Source organism: Cicer arietinum, chromosome 5 (assembly GCF_000331145.2).
Source record: "Cicer arietinum cultivar CDC Frontier isolate Library 1 chromosome 5, Cicar.CDCFrontier_v2.0, whole genome shotgun sequence".
NCBI classification, from domain to species: domain Eukaryota; kingdom Viridiplantae; phylum Streptophyta; class Magnoliopsida; order Fabales; family Fabaceae; genus Cicer; species Cicer arietinum.
In genome coordinates, this window is record NC_021164.2 from 55,798,543 (window position 1) to 55,818,282 (window position 19,740).

Consider the following 19,740-nt stretch of genomic DNA (forward strand, 5'->3'; position numbering starts at 1 on the left):
GGACGTTAATTATTTTACATTATCGTATTGTCATGTTATTTAAAATATTTCACGTCATCAGTTTTTAGTTAAAAAATCAGTATAAAGGATCAAAATTGTCAACTTTTAAAATAGAAGCATCAATTTGTAAAAATAGAAGGATTAAAATTACAATTAAACCAATACTATATAATAGTGCTCCATTAATACAGATAAAAAATAGTTACACGAAAATAGTTTAAGAGTCTTGTATTCACAAATACAATCAGTATTATAGAATATTGTACTAGTGAACAAATATATATTTACTATTGATACACGAATCCTTACCAAAGAGGTCCAATGTAAAATTCACAATGACAAAAGACAAACCAAATTTTAATTGAGAGATCTGGTTATATTTAATGATGATTGTGCCTCAAACATCATTATGTCCAATTGAAAACATACATGAGAAGTGAGAACAAAAAATCCAAGAAGCATTTGAAGCTCCCGTGTGTTGGTGGGTCTACGTGCCAAATCCCATTATATCCATCATCACAAAAATGCAACCCCAAATTAACTGCATATATATATATATATATATATATATATATATATTTTATTTATTTATTTATTTATTTTATTTATCAAAAGACAAATACCATCACTATACCTTCATACACAAAATGGTTTTATATTTGAACTTTGATTACTAAAAAAAATTAGTTTAATAATATCATTATCAATTAAATTAAATCAAATCTTAGCAACTTAAAACTTTCGAGCATTTGTCAATTTGTGTGTACCATCCTTGCATAGGGCTTGCATAGGGGTATCCTAATTTTTAATGAATTGTTCCAATTACTGATATTCGTACAGTTTTTCATGCACCATGTTCTTCTGTCAGAAAATACCAATAATGAAAGGGAATCATCACTGCTAAGAAGGCGAGTTTTAATTTCTTTGTGGGTCAATTGTGAAATACAAATATCTTGCTTCTAATTCTAAAGCCAACTTTATTTTACCGCGCATTCTTCTCTTTTGGAAAAGAGTACTAGGAATTAATAAAGGACTATACTTTAGAAAATAAATTAAAATTGGTATGGGTCAGGTCACACTAGAGTGAAACACCACGCACAAGATAAAATAATGTGACTATGTTACCCAAATAATAATAATAATAAAGTGATGAGAAGGAAAAATATTAAATGAAAAGCAGAGTGTAATTATGATTTACATTTATAATTTTTAATTTTTTGCGGTACATCAGCAACTAATGATAATAGAGACCTTAGTGGAGATTTGTATATTATCGTGGATGTAGATAAGTTGTAACCAAAAAGATTGAACTGCAACATAGGCTTGTCTTAGCGAAACGTAAATTTCGTTTTCTACGAATGAACCATCTAAAAGTGGGTCTTAATTTTTTTTTTTTTTTGTTAGGATATAAACTCTATCATTTTTCTAAAACTTTTCTTTCTCTTCTATTGAAAATAAATCATTTTGGGTTATTTTTTACTTGAAATCACTTATGTTTTTCTTCTTTTTCTCTATTTTAATTTAAATAAGTGATTTTTATGTATTTTTTATTTGTTATTTTTCTTCGTAATTTCCTCGCCTTAGAACGACGTTTATTTTATTTTTATTTTAGTGTGGTATTTGTTTAATTTTTTTAATCTTATTGCGATGTCAATTTAATTTAAATTAATAAATCAACTTTGATTAATTATTGATGCGGCCAATGAGTAGGTCTTATAGATCTAGAGACATGAGTATTTCGATGACTTTGATTTTATCACATTATTTGTAAACATTATTTCGTTTTATGCTATTAATTTTATTGTTGTAAATATACTCACAAACTCGTCATTTTTATTTTTAGTGATGTTGAATTTGTGTTTATATCATATATATAACCTAATAATATTAGTATTTATTAATTGAAATAAACACTATAGATAATGAATATTGTTTTCTTCTTTTCAAAAAAAAAAATATTGAATTGCAACATTTAATTTAAAGCTGCCTAATAACATGCAAATTGATTAATATATATGAGCTATTGTGCTTTTCTTTATTGATTAGTGGATATGAATAAAGTCACTTAACATGGGGAGACAAAATGTTGGTGAGACAATATTTTATTCTCTATTTCAAAATCATGAATTTAGTTTTGAATTTATTTTAGAATTAAATATGTTTTTGATTTTTATAAATATTATAATTTATTTGTAATATCTCTAAAAAAATTATTTAATCAATAGTTCTTTAAATATTTTTAGTTAATATTGAACTCTACTTTTAAGTCAACTCATGTATAGCTACATCAATAGGGTGAAGATGAATTTTATCTACTTCACCCTTACATCCAACTAATTAAGAAAAACTTGCATCAGTCTCTATTTATTAATCAATGTGAAATTTAGACCTTATTTTCATTTACAATGGAGTTTGAACTTCATCGCTCATACCCGCACCTCATTCATATATAAAAAATTATAAATTTAAAAATTATATTTATTATAATTAATATAATAAAATAATTATTATTAGACAATAATAAAATTAAAAAATATTTTCTATAAAGATGAGATTATAATTTTTAATATTTAAAAAATATTAAGTATATTCAATATGTACATATATATAAAATTTAAAAATTACAATAATATTACTAGCAGGAAGGGTTCAGGTGCAGAGTGGATATCAACATCCTCAAACCTATTCATGTCCCCAAATTTTAATTTCGGAGAAATCGCATTGCACCAAATCAAAGCAGATTTTTTCATTCAAATCAAGACGGCTTCGAGTGAGTACTCGTGTGTGCGGATTATGTTTTTATCCCTACTCATGTATATCAATTGAATTCTTAAATAGTTTTTTCATAAATATTTATAACATTATAATAACTTCCCTTATAAACTTTTAAAATTATTAAACAAAATATAAATTTTTAAGTACTAAAAACTTACTAAAAAAAAGTTAAAAAATTCTAAAATTTTGTAAAAGAATTTTTTATAATATTTTAAACATACATACAAAAAATCATTTAAAAATTCAAACGATATATATGAATTGTTTTAAAAGTAGAGATCAAAATTATTGACGAAAAATATTTAATGAATTATTATTTGAAGAATTTTTTAAAAACAGTTAAAAATAAAATATAATATATTTATAAAAATAAAAAATTTATGTAACCTTTTAATTTATATACTTCATCATTCCTCTGTTTGATGTATCCAAACACATAAACCAAATGTCTCAATATTATGCCGTGCAAGAGTCGTGTGGTGAAATTTTGTTTGAGTCCAACTTGATGTTTCTTTATGTTATAATTCTTAGTTATATGATTATATATGATCAAATCAAATTCCAAATTATCTTTTTTCACGGAAAGTTCTTAATTACTAGACCAAATAGGATAAATGAGGTCTAAGTTACCCTTCAAAAAATTAATTGTGGGCAGTTTACCTATTATGATGTCAAATAATCAACTAATTATGCCAAACATAGAATTCTATTTTACATACTTTTCCCCTTAATATTTATATTTACAAGGATGCACACAAAGTTTCTATTTTGATTTAAATTCAATTCAAATTAGACAAATAAATTATTACACATATGTAGGCAATATGTTTTAGTTACATAATATCAGTTGCATTTGGTCTAGTAGCAATACTCTATGGTATAGGTGTGAATTCTAGATGCCTCTTTTTACTACATTATATTAAATTTTCGAATTTGCAAACATAAATCTCATTAAATTTTTTTAATTGAAAACATAAAAATTCATTGAGTGAATTAATTCTATGTTTAACATAATTAGTGAATTCTATATTATTGTTTTTCATTAGTGTCACATTATTATGGGTAAACTAGAAAGAAAGAAAAATCTATAGGATAATATATATAATATTATTGCTTGTAGGATACAATTAATTGTGGTTTCTAGTTTTCTAAATTTTCTAAAATGGCCTAATATTAAATTCATTTAATGGTTCTTAGACGGAAATATGAAGATCAACTTTTTATGAGCTTTGGACACTTGGTTCTAGTCTATTGAATAAGTTGCTATAGGTCAAAAATACACTTTAGTTACATAATTAAGTTTATTCTAGTTTCTATCTAAGACATGTAATTTTTATTTTAGATTTGATTATTTAAATTACACTCAATTTACACTAATAGTCTTTCAATGTATTAAATTATGCTAGTAATAATATATATTTAATAATTTTCATAAATTATTATTATTTAATATTTAGATATAATGAAAACAACTAATAAAGAGATTATACGGTACTTTGCAAATGAATAAAATTAATGACATTAATTATATAAATAAATATTTATTACTAAATTTTTAAGAATGAATGTTATTTTGACATACAAAAATATGACACCGTATAAAATACAATATAAGTGTTGACGTGAGACCCAAAGAGAGAGACAAAATTATATAAAAATCATAAAACATATAGATATACACGGTTGATGTGTTGATGTCAAATAATGTATTAACAAAATATTTCTCTTTAAGAATGTACATGTGTCTAAAAGATAATAAATAAATAAATAAAAGAAATAGAGCATTTATAAAATTTAATAAACATTTTTTAAATGGTTAATATGGATCACATATTCTTACAATATTTAATAGAATTTTTAACAGTCAAATACACTAAGTCATTTTTTTATATAAAAAAAAAGATAAGTAAATTTAGTTTATAATTTTTTTGTTGATTTTATATCTTATTTATTTTTTTATAAAAAGACTTAAAAAGTATATAGTATACAAATAATTAAGTACAATATTTATAAGAGTACGTATTTGGTAGAAAAATAAAAGTGATGAGTGCATCGTTTATGATAACTTAGGTGAGCACATTGTCGGTAGCTTTCTCCTAGTCTAGGAAACCATAAAGAAAGAAAAATAAGAGAACATCAAAACAGCTTAGCTTTGTTGTTGGGCCATTAGAGAGAAGAATGAACCAATTAATCAAAGCACTTTTAACTGCCTATATAGTGGAGTTGCTTTTTTTTAACTTTTTTATTTTATCTGATAATTTCTAAGTCCTCTTCCTTAGTCAACCATGGTCAAAGTCAGATATATGCACTAATGGTTTAACAGATTTTTAGTTGCATTCACTCCACAGTAAGGATAGACAGCCAAATAAGAAAAGTAACTTTATTTATTTTTGTCTTACTTTATAAAAATAATAGAGATGGTAAAAAAATATGTCGCGTAAGTATTAATAGATAAATTTTGTAACGAGCACCGTACATGTAGTAAAATAAATATTTGCATAATAAAATAAATGGATATTTTAACAACTATTTAGTTTAGTTGATGAATAGGAAGCTATCGCAATAATATTTATACATACTTATATTCGTTATTAAATTACTAACATACTATGTTATTATATTGTAAAAGAAGAAAAGAAAACTATGTTGTAATGCATGTTAATGTATCAATAACTTTTATACAAGAATGTTGTGATGCATTATGTTTTGTGTTTCAAAAGAGGAGGAAAAACTCCGGATAATTACAAAATAAAAAATTTATACGCAAAAATGATTTTTAAAAATAATATATAATATTTGTTGATATAAGGAAATACATTTTGATATTTTTAAATTACATAACAATTTTTTTTAGAAAATAGTTTAATAGAGTAAAAGTATATTGCACAAATAGATAATCACTTTTTTTTTTAGAGATTTTTGCGATAGCAAATAGTTGGTAAAAGTGTATTGAACAAAGCTATGTATATTAAAAATTTCACGTAGAAAACCGTTGAGAAATTGCATTTATTTGTTTAACAATATTTTGGACACTCCAAATTGTGAATTGTGATTCACAAGTGGTTCTATCAATCAACTCACGCTTAAAATTAGTTCTCAAATCAAAGTGAATGCTATTTATTGATAAAAAAAATGTAATATTTGAAAAAGTTCAACTTAAAGACCATTCATGATCATTGAGTGTGTCTAATATGAATCTTTCAAAAAATATTCAACGGACCTTTACTATTTTTTAGTAAAAAATAAATTTTATAATAATAAAAAATGGAGAGTATATTTTATTAAAATTTACTAAAAACACCAAAGTTCACCTTTGGATCAAGATCATATTAGACAACCTCATATTCAATATTATGATTGATTCACCAAAAATTTAATTTTTCAAATATAAGTTTATATTTCATGGATGCGCCTCCTCTAAAGTGAGAACCTCCCTTTAAAGAATAAAATAGGTAATATCTATCATATAATAACAAATCAAAGATATATAAACATTGTAGGTACATCATAACTAATTATGAATTTGTTATAATAATAGTGGTTGATTTTTTTACTTTATACTTTTCTCACTTTAGAAGATCTAAATCTACGCCAGAAAACAAATTTGATTGCCCTCCAACACCAATATGAAAATCAATATGATATTTATATTGGTTCTTCTACACGCCTTTGTTATGTACAATACATGTAATTTTCATTCAACACGATAGTTTCTTCTTTTATTATTACAAGAACATTTATAAAATCCATCAACAATATTATTGGGTACAATGCTTGCACAACACTCCCTTCTTTCATAAACACTCAAAAATAAGATTTCTTGTAAACCCTTCAAGATCAATATGAACTTCCATCTTCAAGACAAATATATACCTTTTCAAAACTTGCAAGATAGAAATATTCATACAGTGATCACCAACTTTATGTCTGACAAAAACATTATCGTCAGACTTTACAAGCAATTGATTACATCAGATTGCTCATCTGTATATAGAACAAGCACTCTGTCCAATAAAAGATACATCAATTATGTTATTTATCCTTCAAGAAACACAATCACACAATACAAAAAAATCAATTTTTTTTTAAATCTTAATGTAATTCTTGAAGGAACTTTTAATAAGATTAAATGAAAATATTCATATTAAAATTATCAAACAACCACTAATATCCGAACTTCAATCAATTCCCTAAAGTGAAACTCAAATAAGGCACTCAAAAGCCTTTACTACGCAATAGTAAAATACAATGGCCAAACCAAATAATGCAAGACACTAATATTGGACATTTGGTGGCATGCTTTCAATAAACAAGAGACATTTTTGTATCAACTTAGCAAATAGAAGATCATTTGGACCCACACCAAACACAAAGCTACAAAACCGAAATGATATCATGTGGCCCACATGGAAATCCTTGTGTGTGTGGAGCCCACTTTCAACATGCATGATCAGAAATACACAAAGGAGCAATGGGGTGTTTTTGTGTGTGTATAAAGGAAAATCGTCAAAGAAACATACATTTTATTTTACAATTATTACAAGCTTTTACAAGGCCACACTGTACAAGATTTAGTTGACCAGTAGTTACATGAAAGTGACATTTAAAACACTACTGCTAAAAGTTTTACATCACATTCATATTAACATCTAATTTGAAGATTAATTTTTAATATGGATAATTTTGAAATTAGTTATGGATGTGAAAAATGAAATTGAGAATTATTATTATTTATTTTATTTTAGGAGTTTGTTTATCAAAATAAATAAATAAGGATAGTTGGATATTACAAGAGCTGCATATATGTGAACAAACAAATAAAGTAAAGGTATAAAGGTACACAAGTTTTAAATCTCGTATCGAACAATTATAAAAAATTGTTTCAAAAGTGGTTTAAAGGTTTCACTATTTCCTTCTTTTATAATCCATTATTGCTTACAATTTTTTTTTTTACTTTACGACGACAAGAAATAGTTGCTAAAAGTAAAATTTCATTAATTACTTAACCTCTAGGTAAGGTCTTTACCAATTACAAATTTACAAGTGTGGTTAATTTATGAATGTCTTCAATGGCTGTAATGACCTTTACTAAATTTACTTACCGAATGAGTCACATTACAAAAATTACAAAATTTGTTTGTACTACATATTTTCCAGCTTTTGCCACATTATTTGAAGTTGAGAGTTGTAATCACAACTTATTGGTGTGTCCGAATAGAGAAGAGGACAAACATATGCTCCAAAAATAGAAATCTTTGCTGTCTTACTAACTCATTGAAATGATGAGTTTGATCATTCATTTATGTTAATGTTTTAGATGCAAACTCTAACTTAAATTGTTCATTTCATCATCTAGCATTCATATAATTGACACATCTTCAAATGATGTTATTCTCGAAGCTTTCACTTGATCACTTTCTTGATTAATTTTTATTTTTTAATAAAAAAAATTATATTAATTTTAAGTACAAGGAGTACTCAAAATCCTTACAAAAAGAGTGTCGGATATACAAATTTCACAAATATTACAATTCAAATGCCATTTAGACATATGAAAGTTGACTATTCCACCAATATGAAAAAATAAAGTTTTTATTTCGACCCTCCCTATGATCATAAACCAAGTCCATGACAACTTTTTGATTTGGTTGATAATATTATTCTTTATACAATTTTATCTGAAAACAACACTTTATTTCGCATTAATATATATGCAATTTCACATTAATATACACTTTCGTCGACGTTCTCTCCTAATGTGTAACTAAAATACCAAAATGGTTTGTACCAAAAAGAAAAATACTGAAATGGTTTATATATCATTGCACGTGTTAACTGTCCTTGAAGGTCAGGAACATTTGTCTATGTTCTAAAAACACTGTATATAGTACAAATCTAAACATGCATGCGAGTGAGTGCATATTTGTATAAATACATTGTAATTATAGACACGATATATAATTAAGCTTTATTCATGTATTACATTATTAATCCCAAAACAACTTTAAAGGAGATACGTTAAGGTAAACACACAATCACACAATATTACTCTCATTAGATGGAGACAAAGTCATGTGTGTACTGCTCGAATATTTCAAAGAAAAATTATAAAAGGACAAGCTCAAGTGTGCACCTAGGATACTCCTTGAGAAATGTAGTGGTGTATCATTGCAACTTATATTATATATATAAAGCTCTATAATAAAATTTTAAATTGTGTTTGGAAATAGTTATCCAAATGGATGAAGCGCTTAATGGGGAACTTATCCACGTGAGATACTCACGACCTTGTAGTATATGTTGGAAATTAATAATGAGTCATTTTTTTTCTTCTAGTTAAATAAATCTTTGGATTGCATATGGATCAAAATCTTATGGAGCTTCTAATGATCTACACATGGTAGCAAGTATCATTTGTGGTATTCAATACTGACATCCTAGTTTTACACGACTTGACATGTATAATCATAGTTGTTCTTTAATTAAAACTAGTAAACTAGTCGTGAAGCGACACGAATTTCTCTAAGTGATTAAAAAAATTAATATATTAATTTATATAAACATAAATAAATTTAGAAAATTATAAGAACAAGAAAATTATATCAATCAAAATTGATGAGTTTAATTTAAAATTTAAACAAAACACATCAATTTTTGTTGATTCAGATTTGTTTTATATATAAGACCAGAAGTAGTATGTAGTATATCTAAAGTAAAGTAAAAAAAAAAAATCTAAGTATAATCGCAAAGACCAAATTTATTAAATATTTAATTTTATTAGTGACAATTTGTTTCATGTATAATAAGAATTTTAAATTGTTTATTAGTGAGAGTTTATTCTGTATATGATAATTCAATCACATAAGTGACAAAATGTCATGTGTATAATAGTTATTTTAAAAATTTTATCACTAGAAAATTGTCTTGTCTATAATTGTTCGATTTCATAAATGACAACTTGTCTTTTATATTATAATTATTTTTATTTTTATGTCAATAATATTTTTTAGAGCTAACAAAATTTATTAAAAAAAATGTGGGATATAAACCTTACCCAATAAAATAAATAAAAGAAAAACCATGTCGATAATATTAAAAAAAAAATAATTTTAATTAATTCCAAACACTTCTTCTCGTATATGTTTTTTATAATAAATTGTAACTAGTGTATTATAACTATTTTCAATTTTTTTTAGAAGATATAGAAAAATACTAAATTTAACTATTTGATTAGAGACAAATATTTATTTTTATATGAATTGTACACCCCAAAAATTTATTAGAATTGTTTTTTTTTTTGTATTAATGATATAAAAAAATATATAAATTTTAACTAACTCTTTAGTGACAATTATTTGTTCTTTGTACAATTTTCAGAATAAATTATAAAAAAAAAATATTAAGTTTAATTAATTTATTAACGACAAACATTTAACCATTTATCAATTGTGCGTTCCTACAGCTTCTTTAGCAATTCTTATCTAGAAAAACAATGTGAAAAGATTGAAGTCGGAAAAGATTATAGTCAGTGTATTTTAACTTTTCTCATTTTTATGTTGATAACATAACAAAAACATTAATTTTAACTAATTCTTTATTGACATACATTTGTCCCATGCATGGTTTTTATAATAAATTATAATTATTTTTATTTTTTATTTGAAAGATATAGAACATATACTAAATTTAATTAATTGATTAGAGACAATTATTTATTTCATGTATGAGTTATACTCTCCAACAATTTTTTTAAGAACACATTTTCAAAAAAACGTGAAAAAAATGAAGTATAAAAAAATTATAGTTAGTGTAATATAATATAATTGCTCTTATTTTTATGTCAAAGATATTAACAAAAAATACTAATTATAACTAATTTTTCAATAACAAACATTTATTATATTTATTCTGAATAAAATCTTTTTACTAAATTATAATTAGTAGATACAAATATTATATTTAACTAATTAATTAAAAATATACACTTCTTTCATATATAAATTATACATTCTACCGATATATTTAATGATTTATTAAATGTAAAAAAATTATAGTTAATATATTAATATATTAATATATTATAGTAATATGATATATTATGGTTTCGGCGATTACTCTAAGTATCTTTATTTGTTTACTAATTTCATCTCAGTAAAAAAAACAATTAACTATTATTCTTTTCTTAAAACCACAAGACTGTATTTTAAGTGATACAAAGTTTTGATTATATATCTTTGAATTTGAGAGTTAAGTTTTACACAAGACTTATTTTATTTAGATCATATAAAAATCTTAATTTAATATAAGAAGCCTTTTTATTCATAAATTTTCTTTTAAAATATTAAAATTCTTAATATTAAATAGAGTACACTAGTCGTATAAATATAAATGCAGTAAAATTGAGTTCGAAATCTATTATTCATATTTAATTTAACACGCCTCTAATATTTAAGCTCAAAATCTATAAGAAACCCAAAAAAAAATTTATATTGAATAGAGATGTAGAGAAACTTTGTAGAAGATAATACAAACCCATATTTGCAACCTGCCATACACAAACTAATTTTTATTTTTTTATTTATAATCTCCAGGTTAATTCTTTGACATACAATAATCTAAATGGATTTGTTTGTTATAGATTTAAAAATAAATAATTTTTGATAATCTACAATTCAGATATTATGTTTTAGAGATTATTAAAAAAATAAAAAGTAATTTTATATTTATTTACCATAATCAAAATATTTAAATAAAAAATCAATTATGAAAAATAATTTTTTTAAGAAACTACTAAAAATAATTTCTAAGAAATCAGTTTTTAAGTCAGTTTTTTAAATAGTTTATTATAACTACTAAAATTATAATAAATAAATTAAAACTTTTAAAAGTGATTATTTAATTTTTAATAAGTGATAATTTTACGAAAACAATCATAAACAAACTTTCAGATGAATTGCATAGTTGAACTGATTTTTTATTTTGGCGCAAAGTTGAACTGATTTCTTGCTAGATACACTTGCTTAACTAACTGTTAACCACAGAACAAGAGAATCTCTTTGTACCCACCCTTAATTTAAGGGGAAAATTAGCATATATGAGGGTAATTACATACCGTTACTTGCGGTTAAAGTTGATACATCATCAACCCAAAAACACTGTCCTTATTAGCTTTCTCACTCATTCCCTCCCAAAACCCCTCCCTCTCTAATAAATTATTATAATAATATCTATCTATATTCCCTTGCTGGAGCACGCATCATACATTATTACATTATTTTTTTTTTATTCATATAGATACTTTATCAGTACATTACATAAATAAATACAGATACAGTGACAACAACAAGAAAGAAAGAGATGAATGCAAATTAGTGGTACTAAGGTAACGCTATGAAGTTGCGTTTCAACTACTCTTTATATTCTTTACCTTTATTCTTCTTCTAATGTCTCCAAAAACCTCATAAGTCATTCCCTTACCTATCTATCAATCCTCTTTTCCTATTCTTTGTTTCGTCCTTTCTCTGTTTCTTTCTTTTCTTCTCCATCCTCATCAATGTCCTAATCATTATTCTCACAAATCACTACATACCAATGAAATGAACCCCAATAACACCATTTCCATAGTACACCATGGCCTCATAACTAACCACTACTACTACACTTTACAAACTCAAATACCCCAAAACAAATAGACAAGAAACTTTGAAGATTTTATTCTTTTTTGAGATTTTACTAAACTTATGGCATCCATTGCTACTTTCTTCAACAAGTTTCACTATCTTTTCATCCTCATTGTCCACCTTGGCTGCTTCTTCACAACCACCGCTACCTCCGCCGCCGGAAAACAAGACAGCCATCATTTGTTATCATCAAAGAAACGAAAAATCTCACCTTTATCTCAACCCTCTTCACCTTCGCACCCTAAATTCAAAACCAACAAAGCCCTTTCTTCTTCTTGGCATTTCATCAAACACCTTTTCTCCACCAAGTCCTGCAAAACAGCCACAGCCACAAGCACCACCAATTCATCACCTCAATCCACCTCCACCGTAACTGCTGCCGCCACGTTAACCACCGCAAGATCCTCCCAACAATCTCTCATTTCATCGGTTCAACCCGACTCAAATTTCCAAGATTCTCCACGCAAGAAACAACCCGAATCCGACATCTCCGCCGACAACAATCTCTTCTTCCCCCTCCGCAATGACATCTTCCCTTGCACCGCGTGCGGTGAGATTTTCCAGAAACCAAACCTCCTCGAACAGCACCAATCAACAAACCATGCCGTATCGGAACTCACCGGATCCGACCCGGGTCACAACATCGTTCAAATCATATTTAAATCGGGTTGGCCCGAAACCCGAGAGTTTCCAACTATTCACCGAATCCTAAAGATCCACAACAGCCAGAAGATCCTCTCAAAGTTCGAGGAGTATCGCGAAACAGTGAAATCCAAAGCAGCGCGTCACACGCGCCGCCGCGACGAACGGTGCATCGCCGACGGCAACGAACTAATGCGTTTTCACTGCTCCACTTTTTTATGCGAGTTAGGACTTAACGGGGATTCTTCAATTTGTTCTCAGCAATTTTGTAATATTTGCGGAGTTATTAAATCAGGATTTTCACCGAAATTAGATGGAATTTCCACGCTGTCAACAAGCTGGAGGGGACACGTGTCAATTCCTGATGAGATCGAGCGTGAATTTCGGTTCATGAACGTGAAACGGGCTATGCTTGTTTGTCGAGTTATTGCGGGTCGGGTTGGATCCGATTCGGATGATGGCGAGTTGGATAAATCGGATGGGGGTTTTGATTCGGTGATGGCGCGGGGAGAGAATGGTGTTTACACCCGACTTGATGAAGAAGAGTTATTGGTTTTTAATCCAAGGGCTGTGCTTCCTTGCTTTGTTATTGTGTATAGTGTATGATGTGTGATTTGTCATGATATCAACAATGAACAATGATGATTATGACCATGTGAGGTTGTGGGCTTGATCGAACGCTCATGTGATGATGGGTTGTAATTTTAATTTGGTTAAGTATTTTTTTTTTAGTTAAGGAATGCCTTTTTTGACATAATCTATGTTATTAGATCATTGTGGACAAAAGTTATTATGCACTAAATTGACACACATTATGGTATAGCTTTTTTGTGTGTGTTTATGGGTTTATGGTGAGTTTCTTGATTGTGTGTAATTAAGGTTAAGTTTTGCTTAGATTATGGTTTGTTTATTTTTATTTATTTATATATTGTGTTTAAGTAGTAGTTACTTAACAATGTGATTGTGTTTCTTATATGGTGAGAGACTTTTCGTGAAAGGATTAATTGTAGTTGAGATGGTCTATTAATTGTGCTTTAATTATTTGATAAGATGATTGTTTTTTAGATCTAAATTCCCTTCATTTATCTATGCAAGTATTTACATAGTTATTGACTGTGTAATTATTTGATCAAAATCGGATGGTTTAGATTTCAAATTTTTGATCAAAATTGAATGGTCTAGGTTTCAAATTCTTGATCAAAATCGAATGGTCTACATATGTCAGTAATTTTAATGAAAAAAAAATCAAAATATAAACTATTCGATTTCAATCAGACGAAGATGCATTCTTCATATGCACATGCATTCTTCGTGAATGTTTAAGTGGTGGGGCTTCTAATTTCAACTTGTATATATTCACATTCTAGAAATTGTATGGTAGAAGTTAGAGATCCTATTTTAGTTACATTTTCATGTTGCCTTTCTTTCTTTTTGAATGATTCCTAAGCTAACATCTGTAAAGAAAAAAAGCAACTTTCAAGTAGCATAAGGTGCTTTGATTGACAATGAGTTGTTAGTTTCTTATTATAAGGAAAACATTATGGTTTTACTATCTCAACTAATAGAAATTAAGCTATAATCAAAATTTGATTTTTTTTAATAACACTCAACAATTTGGTTAGGATAAATACCTAGAGCTGTCCATTAATCCCTTAAAAATCTTTTTACTAAACTTTTTAATATTAGATCCTTATATAAATATTAAATATATATATATATATATATATATGGAAAACTGAATAAAACTACCTCTAACAAACTACTAAGTTCATATTATTATAAGGTGAAGTTAGTTAAGGTGGAGCTGAGACTCATTTTATCAATTATCAAATCATTTTATAACAAAGTATATATTGTATTTTTCTTAAAAAGTAAAATAAATATCATCATAATCAACTAATACAACTATGATATCTCAAATTCAAATCTTAGATAAGATATTCAACTTAACAATATTGATATTTATCAATTTATCTCTGTCTTATTGTTCTATTTGTCCTCCATGATTTACAACCTAATAATTAAAAATGTATAAATTATCACCTAATATCAAACTCAAACTCAAATCAATAAATTATCACCTAATTTTGCATGTTACGCATTTACTTGCATTCTTCTGCAACATAAATATTTGCAATGTTACGCATGTATCAGCGACAAGATTTTTCTGCAATTTAAAACCATATATTAGATAGATAGACTTACGCATGTATCAGCAACAAGATTTTACTACACCCCATAAAACCTCTCATTCTCCAGGCGACATATTGGTTTTTGAAAAATTGCAAGCAAACCAACTTTGCATTAATAGCATTTGTTAATGTCAAATATAAACATAATGTTGGCCGCAACAAATTAAATAGTAATGTAAATTTACAGAGGTAGAAATGCAATACCACACTCAAAATGATATATTAGACACACATGACAACACATGCATAGAAAATGCAATGCAACCAAATTAGATATGAAATTTCGTGAATGTTTCGTTCTGCGTTATTAAAATTGATTATGAATAAAAATAATTTTGAATTAATTAATTTTAAAAAATTAATTTTATTTAAAATTCAAAATGAATTAAATGTAAATATATTTAGATATGAATTAAACATACTTGGACTCAAAGTTACAAAATTCACATTAAATTAAAATTAATTTTGGCAACAAAATAAATTTAACTCCAAAATATGTTGCGTCAAAAGACTTAATTAAGGATAAGTACAGTTATGTTGGAATAGTAATAAAATTGGATACAAATTGTAAATATCATACTTATGAAATTTCAAATTTTCTTTTTAACTTCTATACAAAAATTATTCACTTTTTAATCCTTAAAAATTTTCTGTTTTCATTTTTGGTCTCTACATTTTTAGTAATTCATGTGCACCTTCAAAAATTTTAAATAATTTTTTAAAAGTGTTTTGGAGAAGAGATCATGAAAAAACTTGTTTGGTAATTTTTTTTCAAAATATATTTTAAAAACTTAAAAAGATAAAACTTATTTGACATATGTTTTTTTAAATCATTATCAGTAGTTTTTGCTATTTTTGTCCTTAAATATAGGACTATGTTGATCAAACTCTGATAATAAAAAAAATGGATTGTAGTATTAAATTTGTTAAAAATTGATATTGTTTTTACATATTTACACTTGAAGAGAGATAATTAGTTAAAATTTTTATTATAGTACTTATTGTTGATCGCAGAAAAGATATAAATAAATTATTAGAGATGTATTAGTAAATTTTGTATTAAAAAAATGTCTCTTAGAGTTTTTACGCCTTTTAGGGTTTCTATGGCTTTTTCCTTTACGGCACATCGAGGTCTTTATGTCAATAAAAAATGATTGGGAGAAGGCATATGACAGACTGAAATGGAATTTTTTTACTCAATGTCTTCAAGATTGTAAGTTTTTTGAGGAGTTAATTAATTTAATTTATCATTGTATTTTTACACCGTCTTTCAATTTTTTTGAAATGTAGACAAGCTTGATAGCTTTGCCCCGTCTAGAGGTATTCAACAAGGTGACACATTTCTCCTTATCTTTATGTCATTTGTATGGATCACACATTCGCTGACCAGGTTAATTGATAACGTTTCAGCCAGTGTACTGAATCGTTGCAAGAACCATCTAACATATACTGCATTTTACTCCTCTTTCGAGTCTGAATATGGTTCCGGTGTCTTCATGAAAATTGTAGATTTGGATCTTAGCTTTCATTTGTACTTGGTTTGACTCCAATTGGACATCTACAACTCCGGATATGACTGAAATACTCTACATAGGTCATGTATATTTCTCACCAAAATTCAGCACTGCACTAAAACAAAGTAACAACACAAAACTCTGAAATATCCCTACTTAATCAAGGAAATAATAACATAAATATTTCATTAAATCAATAAACTAAAATCAACAAAATATATCAAATAACTCCTTAAATTAACTAATGATTAAAGATAAATAAGACTAAAATCAATAAAAAATACGCATATGATGAAGAGTCATCTTTAATGCAAGTTATTGGAAGTCGATGCATGCAAGGCGTGCATAATCTAAAATGTCTCTCCTTTTTTTTGCAGATGATCTTCTACTGTTTGCAGAGGCCACTATAGAGCAAACTTACTGTATCACACATTGCTTGGATCAATTATGTCAAATCACGGGCGAAAACATCAATGTTGAGAAGTCTCAATTTTTTTTCTCACCTAATGTAGATCCTCAGCTTTTACAAGAGATTATGAAACATACGGGGTTATGAGAAACTCCGAACTTGGGGAAGTATCTTGAGGCAAATATTATACATGATAGGAGCTCTTGAAATAGGTTTCGACATATCACTAAGTAGTTTCAAAGGCGTCTGAGTGATTGGAAGCAACAATGTTTGAGCTTGGCAGAAAAAATTACTTTGAGTCAGTCTGTATTGAGTTCAATCTCTTACTTTTATATGCAGTATGCCAAAATTCCTATAACTATTTGTAATGAGTTTGAAAAATTACAAGGAGTCTTTATCTGGGGAGACATTGAGATAACTTGTAAGGCTCATTTGATCAGTTGAGAGGTTTGTTGTATGCCTAAGGAGAATGGTGGTCTAGGCATCAAACAAACTCAGTTATTTAATGATGTTTTTCTTTGTAAAATATTTTGGAATTTATTAACTAATTCTAATGATATATGTTGTTAGGTTCTATTGAATAAGTATGGCAGAAATCAAAACTTGTTGGAGAATATGATTTGCAAGTTGAATGATTCTCCGTTATAGAGATCTCTAGTGAAGATTTGGGACAAATTTCAGCAAAATATTATTTGGAAGCTTGGGGATGGAAGGAAGATCAATTTTTGGGTTTATTGTAGGATCCCAATGGAGCAACCTCTTTTCTTCAATTTGTAGCAAACTGATTTAATTTTAGATACTACTTTGACTGTAAAAGATGTTGTAAATAGAGAAGGGAAATGGAATGTTGATGTGTTTCAAAATTGGCTCCATACCGATATGGTTAATCACATTATTTCTATCCCTATTCCTGTTGGCTCCAAAGTTGGGTTGGGGTGATAATAGACTTAATGTATTTTCTGTTAGCAATGCTTATAAATACATTTCTCAAACTCAAAATTTTACTGCTACTGACACCAACTGGAAAATCATTTGGAAGTGGAAAGGCCCTAATCAGATCCAACTTTCATTTGTCTTATGTCACATGAAAGAATTTTGACAAACCATACACAACATAAATGGAACCCACCAATCTCAATTGAGTGCAACTAGTGTACGAACACTGAAGAATCTATGATCCATGTGCTGAGGGATTTCCCATATGCGACACATGTATGAATTAGACTTGTCTACTAGCAAAATTACTAATTTTTTTTCTTATTTTCTTATAGGGATTGAATATCTTATAATCTTAGAGAGAATATTGTAGAGTATCAGAGAGCACATTGACAATTCATCTTTATGATATCATGTTGGTATATGTGGATATGGAGGAATGAAGCAATTTTTGAAGAAGGCTTTCAATGGCCTAATAACCCAATTGAAACAATCATGCATCTTGTGAAAGAGACCGAGAATAGAAATTGTATGAAGAGGAATGTATATATGTTGAGACCAAAGATTTGCATGTCTGTTGGAGCCTACCAAATAACAATTGGATCAAACTCAATTGTGATGGTACTTACATGAGTTCTACATCCATTGCTGGATGTGGAGGTCTATTTCGGGATTCTTCTAGAAATTAGATTAGGGGATATGCTCAGAAAATTAGTATGTGTAATACTTTCACTGCTGAGATGTGGGCCATGTTGCACGAGTTGGAGTTAACTTGGCAAAGGAAGATCACAAGCCTAGTGGTCGAGAGTGACTCCAAAGTCTTGATAGACATGCTATGTAAATAGCAAGTGGATGACCACAATTTTCCAATCTTAGTTCATAGAATTAGAAAGATGACTCGATGAGATTGACATGTCAAATTCAACGATACATGGCGAAAAGGAAATCGTGGTGCAGATTGACTAGCCAATTATAGTTTTACATTAACAAACGTTGAACTCTTCGTTCTCCCAACTCTTTCGTTGGATGGATTGAAGATCATCTTAGTTGATGATAATTCTGGGGTCTGATTCCCTAGACTTATTAATGTTTTTTGTTAATTGTTTTGTTCATTTTCTCTAGGCCTTTAGGCTCTCTTTTGTACCAAAAAAAGATGTATCAGTAAAAAAAATAATTAATGCAATTACAAATTCAAGGAGAGTCTTATAAAAATGATCAAAGAAAATTCTTACCTTATACATAGGGATGAAGGTAGTAATATTTATATACCATTCAAACATTTTACTTCATTTAATCTTGACTTAATTATTGTTTTAGTTCATCTATTTTAATCAATCTACAAAATTGGTATTCCTATTTTAATATCCAACGATTTTTGTCTCTCATTCGAATTTTTTTATACTATGAAATGACAATGTAACATACTTTTAAATGACGTGACATATATTTTTTTCCACTTTGCATTTATGATCATGTGACACTTATAAGTCTTGATTTTTTTAAATCGTCCACACTTGATTTTTGTAAAATCTAATTTCAATTTAATCTATTTTCAACCTTAATTATTGACAACAATTTTTTTATTTTATTTT

The 19,740-nt window shown here is 27.3% G+C and overlaps 1 protein-coding gene across 1 annotated transcript; it reads left to right on the top strand.

Moving 5' to 3' along the window:
* The first annotated feature begins 12,084 nt into the window (after window positions 1-12,084).
* On the top strand, window positions 12,085-13,919 carry LOC101489748 (uncharacterized). Its single transcript, XM_004500182.4, has one exon. The coding sequence runs from the start codon at window positions 12,516-12,518 to the stop codon at window positions 13,701-13,703; it is 1,188 nt and encodes a 395-aa protein (XP_004500239.1). The 5' UTR covers window positions 12,085-12,515; the 3' UTR covers window positions 13,704-13,919.
* Window positions 13,920-19,740: the final 5,821 nt, after the last annotated feature.